At 30.1% G+C, this 10,346-nt stretch overlaps 1 protein-coding gene across 1 annotated transcript; it reads left to right on the top strand.

Moving 5' to 3' along the window:
• Nucleotides 1-9,169: 9,169 nt before the first annotated feature.
• LOC129916721 (uroporphyrinogen-III synthase) lies at nucleotides 9,170-10,345 on the top strand. Its single transcript, XM_055996832.1, has one exon. It carries the CDS (start codon nucleotides 9,355-9,357, stop codon nucleotides 10,159-10,161), a length of 807 nt encoding a protein of 268 aa, XP_055852807.1. The 5' UTR covers nucleotides 9,170-9,354; the 3' UTR covers nucleotides 10,162-10,345.
• Nucleotide 10,346: the final 1 nt, after the last annotated feature.

The raw sequence follows: 10,346 nt of genomic DNA, 5'->3' as shown, positions 1-10,346 counted from the left end.
TAAATATACCAAAAACAAAAGGATACTTGAGTAATTAATTTTTAATTTAAAATATCGTAATGGTTTGACTTGGCACGTGTGTGGTCCGTATGTCATTTTTCAAGGGAAATGAGTTTTCCCAAGGCCTCTCTATACACAAAGGACAAAGGACATAATTGCGCTGTGTGTTGTTTGTATATGTGTTTACTCCATGTGCCATTTGTATTTGTATTTGCTATACCGCTCCTCGGGAAGTTATATTATAGGGATCCGGCCCCCAGATGGATTAGGTTGGGATTACTTCTGACATATGAGTGAAGCATTGGTTGGTTGTGTGTGTTTCTCAAAGAAAATGATGTTGTTGTGAGGCTTTTATAACAAAGCTGAGGAATTGAATCAAAATGAAAGGAATATAACTCAATTTGTCTTTGAAAGGATTAAGGAGCCTTCTGTTTCGTATGGAGTATATGGATTAAATATTCTCAAATAGGTTTGGAAAGCTATACAGTATAGAAAGGAACCAAAGGAAGAAGGGAAGACAAATAGGGATAAAGAAATGCAATATCAAATGGGACCAAAGTTGTGCTTTGCCAGGACAATATGTGAGTTAGTGTTATCTCTGGACTTGTGGGTTTTGCTTCTGTATCTGCATAGTGATTGCGCTTGATTGTTTTTAGAAATCTGTGAATAGAATATTAATGACTTCATTACTTCATGGATATGCCAAATGAGATCAACATTCATTTAGGAAAGCTAATTGTTATCTAGGTATGCCCTTGTTTGTCTTTATTAAAAAACTTTTTTTATTTCTATAAAGAAAAATGTTGCCTCAATACAGCAACACGTGACTTTTATCACTAATTTTTTTTGGGTAGCATTAGAGATTTATTCTAAAAAAAAAAAACAAAAACAATAAAGGTTCATATTTTGCCACTTTGAGTTTTTTTTTTGCCACTTCTATGAAGTAAGTTCAATAACCTCATCATTCTCTGACCACAATTCTGTTTTAGATTTTTGACAATATTTTGTCAATTTTTAATAATTTATCCCCAAAAAGACAAGATTATCATAAAATAAATAAACAATTCAAACTTTTTTTTCTAAAAATTGTTTGTTGTAAAAGAAATTAAGACCCATTTGCTGAAACGAAACTTAAATATTTAAGTAGAACATAAAATCTTATTACCTACATTTTTCTCTGCGTAAACTGTCTCATAAGGTTTTATGTAGAACTTAAATCTTTAAGTTTCGTTTCAGCAAACAGCTCTAAATGGCATTAAAAGGTGTTTTAATAGTTTTGTTTTTTAAATTAACATTTAATTTAATTTATTTCCATTTTTTACGTGAAAATCTTTAACATTCTAAACAATTTTAATGAGAGCAAGAACGAGCGACCTAGTCCTATAAATATATCAATTAAAAAAAATGCATTTGAAATTAAACAAAAAAATATTTATTTCAACAAAAAAAATTGCATAAAAAAAATTTTTTATTGCAAATCAAATGAAAAAAATTTACATTGAAAATAAAATTTTAATTGCAAATAAAAATGTTTTGCATTGAAAAAAAATTTATTGCAACTAAAAAATTTTCTGCATTGAAAAAAAAATTCAATGAAAAATGTGTTGGTACATTAAATATTTTTTTTAATACTTATTCGTCGAATTTCTTACAATTTTGACTATTTGACCATATATTAGCTATTGTAGGAAATTCGACGAAATACCTATTAAATAAAATGCACGACTGGGGTCGCACGTACTTGCTCTTGCAGTTTAAACACTTTTATGTTAGTTTGCTTGTAGATTTTAGGAGCTGCCTCTATATAAAATTAAAGAAATTTTGTTGATGTTGAGGAAGAGCCAACATTTAGGGAAAAATTTTGTTAAATGAAAAAAAAATGACTTTTTTTGAAAAAAATAAAAATGCAGTCTTATTGCAATTGCTTTCAATATTACGTTTGCAAAGTTTAATCAAAATCGTTAGGGCTGTTTTCGAGTTATTTGGTATAATTTGAAAAATTTGTATAGGAGGTACACTTTTCTGACTTTTTTGAGAAAAACTAAAAATGCAGTTTTGTTGCAATTGCTTTAAATATTACGTCTGCAAAGTTTAATCAAAATCGTTAGAGCCGTTTTCAAGTTATTTGGTTTGAATTGAAAAATTTATATGGGAGGTACACTTTCTAAGCGAGATATAAAAAAAACAAATAAAAAATAACTTTCATAATTCTATAAAAATCATCTGTACCAAATTTGAAGAAAATCCGTCCACCCGTTTAGGCTGTGGAAATGTGTACAGATGGACGCACAACCGCACAGACGCACGGACGGAATTGCGAGACCCACTTTTTTGGAATTCTCCATCATCGTAATGTTGGTTTTGATTAAAACCTCAAATTTTTTTTCGACACGCAATACTTGCCCTTTACATAGATAGAGCAAGTAAAAAAGTATTTAATGCACACACTTTGCATTGAATTTTTTTTTTTAATGCAGAAAATTTTTTAGTTGCAATGAAATTTTTTTCAGTGCAAAATATTTTTATTTGCTAAAAAAATTTTATTTTTAATGCAATTTTTTTTTTTTTCATTTGCAATAAATACTTTTTTTCAATGCAAATATTTTTCAGTTGCAATAAAAAAATGTATTTTTTTAAGGCAAATATTTTTTAGTTGCAAAAAAAATTTTTTTTTTAATGCAAATTTTTTTATTGAAAATAAATATGTTTTAAAAAGTTAAATGGAGAGCAAATGCATTAATAATAATAAAATGATTTTTTACAACCCTGTCTTGTACTAAAATTGTCTGTTAAGTTCAGGGTCATAAAATAAAAAAAAAAAGAAATAGGTTTTTAAAATAACTATTTAATTCAATTGAAACAGCTTGATCCAGCAAGAAATTATATAGAATGGACTTTTGACTTTAAAAAGCTTTATAATGGTGTTGTCATTTAGGGGAACGTGAAAATGTGACATTACGTGTTTGGCAACCACACTTTGTCGCACCCTTCATTAAATACTTATTATTATAATAGTGGGTAACTAGGGCGTATGCGTAACATTTTTTTTTTTTTTTCAATTAAATAAGATTATAATTCACGCTTTTTAAAGGGTAGGTATGTTATTGTTTTGGGTTCTTCAAAGTTAAACATGCTTCTATAATCAAGTGGGTTCGGTTTTCTTTAATACAAAAATACAATTACTTTACATTACTATTTCTTTTAAAAGATCCACAAAAAATGTTTTTGAATGCCTTAGGTTACTAAAATTTCCTTGAGTTTTGTTTTATTTTTTTATTTAATAAAAACATTTTAAATATACATCGTATTCCACAAAATTAAACACAACCTTTATATAAACCTTAAAAAATACCCTCACATTTTTTTTTATTTCACACAAAATCCATATTGAAAACAAAGATAAGTAAAATATAAGTGTCAATTATTGAAAGCTCTAAACTTAATTCCTTCATTCAACAAATTCCGACACGCTCGTCTACCCAAAATTTGTCTATTCACGCAACCTTCAATTCGACATTGCCCCGGCAACTTCATTGAGACTTTGTCCTTTTTCTTCCTTTTTTTCTCTGTCACAATATAACAGAACCCAAAAATTCAACAACGAAGTTCAAGGGCAAAATCCTAACTAAGCCATCCGCATATATACAGGAGAAGAATTCCTTTTGGGGGAATATTAAGCAAATAATTACGGAAAAAATTTAGTGAACTTTCCTCACTTAAATGGCAGAGAAAAAAAATAATATAAAAAGAAGAGAAAAGATAAGTCCTTAGCTCAAACATATTTCACATAATAACCCTATGAATTTATTTAAGAAAATATGTCTCAGGAATTATACATATTTATTTTTCTCGTCAGCCTTTTCTTTTTTTTTGCCTACACACAGATGATGTTCATGCTCATGTTCGTGTGTTTTTTGTTGGATTAACCGGATGAAAGTGTAGGACAGGAGTTGGAAAATCCCTGCTGGGGCCACGCAACCATGATGAAATTTAAATTTTTTTTAATGGAAAAAATGTTCCATTAAGGATTAAAAATGTTGTGTTTTTTTTCAAGAGAATTGTCCTTATTTTTTATTTTAACTTAAATAATTACTTTTTTTGTTAGCTGAGTCAAAAGACACGAACAATACAAATTAAAGAAAAATAAAAAAAAAAAAACAAACACCATGTCCGTTTTGTTTGTATGAATGGAAGGACTTCCCATAAAGTTAATCTACCAGAGAGCAGTTGGAAAACTAAAAAATAAAACAAATAAAATAAAAATATAAAAATGAAAATTTACTTAATTAAATTTATATACAAATTGCAAGTAAAATAAAAGAATCCATTCGTTTATGTGGACCAGAAATGTGGTTTTGTTTGGTGTTGCAAAGAGGAATAAAGATTTTTTTGCGCTACATGAATTTAATTTAATTTTCACTTCGTATCGTTTACTCGTTAGCGTTGGCCAGTGGCCAGTAAAAGGATTATTCAATGCGGAAGTAGAATTTTCTTTGGTAGTAAATGGACGTTGATATTATCTATAAATTCGAAAAAAAAATCTTAGTACTAAGAGATTAAGAGCCCACAGCAATTTTTGAATGCGATTGATAGCATAAAATGATGGGTATTTATATAAAAATCTTTAAATTGCATGTGATGTAATTTTTGAAGACTCTCATTAGGACAAGTTAAATTTAAAAAAGCAATCACTATGTGGTTTTAAAAACGTCAATGTAAGAATGCGACGGATTGTTTTGAAAGGCGGTTTGGATAGTGTTTGATTTTGTGGGGCACCCTCTATTTTGAAAAACCGATCCTCTAAGGAAATAATATACCAGGAAAAGAAAGATAATAATTAAACATATTTGAAAATGAGAAAATCGTTGTAAATTTTCTGTGCGACAATTCGTTCTTGAGATATTAAGAGTAGCGCGGATTTCAAAATGCCGAACGCCCCCACAAAACCAAACAGGGTATAGAGTTGCCTATTTGCGGCCGTCCCCAGTTTCTCTTATATGCAATAACAGCATAAGAGCGAAAATTTAGAATAAACTCTACGAAATTTCTAGTTATAACGATTTTTCGAAAGGTGGCCGGAAACTGGGGACGGCCGCAAATAGGCAACTGTACCCCATACCTCAAACTCAGATTTATACTCAGAATGAATCCCTTTTTAATACAGCATCAAAGCTTTTTTCAGTTCCTTTTGATTTGACTCCTCATTAACTGAACTAGAATTTGTATGATATGGGTATCGCATAACAAAAAAAAAAAAAAAAATGTCAAAATAGTTGGGCGAAAAGACCCCTAGCATAGCCTGTTTTCACTAGAGCCCAAATGAGATAAAATCGTAAACTATTTCATTTCGAATGTCAAATCGTATATTAAATTATGTATTTAATTTTTAAAATTCGAAAGGTCCTAATTTACGAAATTATCTAATTTAAGCTGCAGTGCAAATAGTCTATAATTGTTTATCTTTTGTATCAAAACTTTTTCCATTCCGTGTGAACACGCTTTTTAAAATTTAGCAGTTTCACACAGTAATAATGCGCATGTAGTAGCTGGGTTAATTTTTAGATGTCAAAAAGTAAACTTTTACCCTAATCAAAACGCAAAAAAAAAAACATGTAAAACTTCAAAAATTTCTTTGCCTTTATTCTATCATAACTAAATTAAGATTTTGTGAATGTGTTTTATACAAAGATTCTGGGTGTTAGAATTTCATACAGAAAAAATCTAACAACAAAAACTTACTGGGAATTATATACTTTACCAATTTACATCTAGTAAAAACGAGCTGCGATCCACATCCATACATAACTGGCTCATACACATTCTTCGTTAATTTCATGTTGAATTTCAGCCAAATGTCATTTTTTTATCCAGCTGACATTTCTCCATATTATTCATTAGTTTAAAAAATACATCTGGATGTAAAATTGTCAAATGTCAAAAATAAATCCAAATCCAAAATAGTTATCCCGATTTTAACTATGAAAATAGTTAAAAATTACTATTTTTTGCCTGTGTGATAGTGAATATCATGGATTTGGATTTATTTTTGACATTTCAATTTCTTTACATCCAGATGTACATATTTTTTAAACTATTGAATAATATGGCCGTTAAATATAATTTCTCAATTTGGCGGATTGCCAATTGCGTTGAAATTTGGTTTAGAATTTGTGTCTTGGTTTAAAATTTAGCCTGTCCTATATCAGGATAAATTTCATTCTGAAACAAATACACTCCTTTTCATCAGAATAGGTACACAACTTTTCAAATGTTCATTAATCGTTTGTTCCCAATAGTGGTAAGTGACCTAACAAGGTTTTATTATTTTATGATATTTTAAGATGTTGGGAAAAGCAACAGCTAAAATTATTTCAAAATAGACCATAACTTTCGCATTGTTTTTCTTATAAAGTATTTTTTGAGGAAAAATCAACTTATTTTTTTCTTCATCAAAATAGGTACACCCTTGTTATCTTTAATGTTTTTGTGGATTTCGAGCAAATTTACCATTAAAACAAATAACTGGACTTTCCTAAGTGTAACTTAATAATCATACTACCATTTTGAAAAACATGGATGGATTAAAGGCTTGGCCACACCGGAGGGTATGCGGTAGAGGTACGGGTAGCGGTAACGATATTTGTATGAAAAAAATTCCACATCTGAACGTTGATATGTCAGTTTGGAATTTTTTTCATACAAGTACCGTTACCTCTACCCGTACCGCTACCGCATACCCTCCGGTGTGGCCAGGCCTTAAAATCGTTAAATTTTGGCGAAAACACCTTAAGAAAAAAAAAAAAAAACAATGAAGGATCCACCAGTACTGGTATGATTAAAAAAAAATTACGAATTGTGAATATGCTCTATCCAGACTTCAGATACAAACATTCTGGGGTTAAAAAAAATGAATGGTGGTAAAAAAATGCAAAAAACACTCTAAGACGAGTAAATTTTTACATGCGCTACCAGTTTTGGTGGATTAACGACAAGAATAAAAGTGAAAAACAGTTGTTATTTGTAATTTTAGGACAGTAAATAGAATGGTCATTAGTCCCAATCTTCTAAAATGGCTGAATTTTGAAAAGACACCATTACTACACCAAGAACAGAATTTTATGCGTTTAAGGTTTTTGAAATCCTTTATACCACATGAAAAGTTGAGTGGTATTTCTTGTTATTTTTGAATCAACGAACATTTAATTTTGATGTTCTTGGTGAGTTAAACTATCAGTTTAACATTCTGCAAAAGAAGAAACCATTTTGAGACCAACTTCATTGTTAAAAAAGAAGTGTTAAGGCATGGAAGAAAGTAATCTTCTATGATAATACAAATAATGAATTTCAAACGTAAAGAATGGTCACAATTATTTGTAAATGCATATTCAAGAAACTTTTTTTTAATTCTCTAGTACAGTATTTATCGCTTATAAGAAACACGCTTATAAGAAAACATCGCTTAAAAGAAACTCGAACAAAAGCACCGTGTACTTTACCATATATTTTAATGTTGAATTATGTGTTTATAAGAAACACGCTTATAAGAAAAACACTGATAAAAGAACCATTTTATAAACCACGAACTTTCTTGCACACACATAAAGTTGGTTGGATTTAAGAAACTTTCAAAAAAATTACGAAACTAAAAAACATGAACCCTAGAGAAAAATTCAAAGCAACCTGTGCAAATGTCATTTGAGTTTGACATTAGTTGAAGAGAGTTATTTGTCGTGTTTGTGTTCTTTATATCACTGCTGTGTTTACCTTTGCTAAAAATGTTGCTCAACAAAGTACTTTTTAGTACATCTGAATCCATTCAAAGACATTTTTTCTATTGAAGAAATGGAGTTGAATACAACCAGAACTTCTTAGCAGTAGATACTTCAGGCCAAAGGAACACAGATAATATTTCACTTAAAACTAAATTGATACATAATCCTTGAAAAAATTAAATCGGGAAAAAATAGAAAAGAAATATGTGAAAAATATAAAATAGCTACATAATATGTAGTTATATAATTGGATTGAATATTTAGGCGATGATAAGTTTGTGGTACTACTGGGTAGGTAGATTTGTATAAGAAACTTGTTTCCTATATCCGTTCTAAGAATATATAAGAAACACTCGGTTATAAGAAACAAATATTGTGCAATTTTTGAGTTTCATATAAGCGTTATGTACTGGTGAACCAGTATTCTGAATTTTTTAACAGGACCACGCCTAATACCACAAAAAATGCTCTGTAAAATATTGGGAGGAAGTGCAAATTTACAAAGTACTTGAGTATCTACCATAGAAAACAACCCTGAACCTTGTTGAAAATGTTTGGAAATGGCTAGCCCGTACTGATAAAATTTGTGATATTCGATTTTAAGACAAAAATATTTCCTAACTCACCATTTAACAATTTAGGGAAGAGATTCAGATAGATTGCATAAAGAAATTTAACAATGCAATTCCTGGACAGTTTTGTTATTTTTTTTATGAATAAAAACGCAACTATACAAAAAATAAAATAAGCAAAATACATTTTTAAGAAGAACTTGGTTTAAATTCATTTCATGGACCACTTTCACATCATTCTCTATGTGTACCTATTCTGATGAAACAAAAAAATTACTCAGTTTTACGATGTGAAATGCTTTGCCATAGAGAAACAAGAAAAATAACCACACGTTTTGAATTATTTTTTTGATGATTCTGCAAACATCTTAAACAATGACTTGACATCAAAAAATTGTTATTTTTCCTATATTGTGAGGAAAAAACGAATACTGAACATTTGAAAAGTTTTTAACCTATTCTGATGAAAAGGAGTGTAGTTCCCCTGATGAATTTCAATTTTATCCAAGCCATATAAAAACACTGATTTGGGAAAACCTTAACCGTCATTCTCTAATTTGTCTTTTCTTTGTATGTACTTCAGTTACTTTTCAATCAAAATTAAAATTAATTATTTTTGCATAAATATCAAATACCTACATATTTCAAAATAACAAGTTTTTAACTGAATTTGTTGAAATCTACTCCTATTTAAATATTTTCAAAAATAACGTTGATTTTTTTCAAACTACCATACCGACTTTCAACATCATACTTTCTTACAACTCAAATAAAGATGTCACTGTACGCCAATCAGCTGTTCTTTGTGCAGACCAACTGTCACAATTTTCACAGGTGTCACTTTCCTATTTGAAGGCCGACAGTAAATTCCCTTGACTTTTTTCCGAAAATAAAAATAAAAATAACTTTTTCTTTTCTCCCACGGAATTAAATTTTAATTTATTTCAATTAAAAAGTAAAAAAACAAACTCAGTGAAAAAGAAATTATTTACATATTATCTCCAAAATAAATGTCATCATCCACAACAACAATGAAACCACGTACAGTAATCGTATTAAAATCCGAATCCGATTCAACCGATACTTACGCTCAATTACTTCGTGAAAATAATTTCAATGCTATCTTTGTACCAACTTTGGGCTTTGGTTTTAAAAAACTCGATGAACTTCGACAAAAACTAATTAATGCCGAACAATATGCCGGTGTAATATTCACCTCCCCGCGATGCATTGAGGCAGTAATCGAGGCATTGCAACAAAGAGAAATGCCAAAGAGTTGGCATTTGTTGCATAATTTCTCAGTTGGCGAGGTCACGCATAATTTGGCCATGACGCGACTACAACAATTGTTTACTCGCGGCAAAGAAACTGGCAATGCTAGTGCATTGGCTGATTTTATAATTGAAACATTTGATGGCGATAAAGAGAAGCCTTTTCTTTTGCCATGTGGCAATTTGAGAACTGATATTTTGTTATCTAAATTGGGTGTCAATGGGTTTCTTGTGGATGCTGTTGAAGTTTATGAAACTATTTGTCATCCAGAGTTGGGGGAGACTCTTGATCGGGCTTTGAAAGAGGAGAATGTTGAGTTTTTGGCATTCTTTAGTCCCTCCGGGGTTAATTGCACTGTTGACCATTTTGCAAAGAATAATTTGAGTTTTGAAGGGAAGAAATTGATTGCAATTGGACCGAGTACTCGGAAGTGCATTGAAGAGAGAGGTCTGACAGTTTATCGGACAGCTGAAAGACCATCTGTGGAGTATCTTATCAAGGTTCTGATAAATCCGGATGATTGCAGACTTAAATTGGAAGACTAAATATAAGTTCTAAGATCGAGGGAATTATGAGTCTCATATCGACCGTTTGTCTATTGTCTTCTTAACCTCAGTGAGTTTTCAATATTGGCATCTAACAAAACAAAATTGGAGAAAACCATCATAAAAGACTGACCACGTTTTGAGGGTTAACAATAATATGAACTAAAATTTTATTTTATTTAAAT

The sequence above is a fragment of the Episyrphus balteatus genome, chromosome 1 (assembly GCF_945859705.1).
Source record: "Episyrphus balteatus chromosome 1, idEpiBalt1.1, whole genome shotgun sequence".
Classification (NCBI taxonomy): Eukaryota; Metazoa; Arthropoda; class Insecta; order Diptera; family Syrphidae; genus Episyrphus; species Episyrphus balteatus.
This window is presented reverse-complemented; position numbering and strand designations above follow the sequence as displayed.

What these genes read in the sequence shown, in the direction of transcription:
- LOC129916721 (XM_055996832.1), top strand. Translation starts at nt 9,355, where the DNA reads ATGTCATCATCCACAACAACAATGAAACCACGTACAGTAATCGTATTA.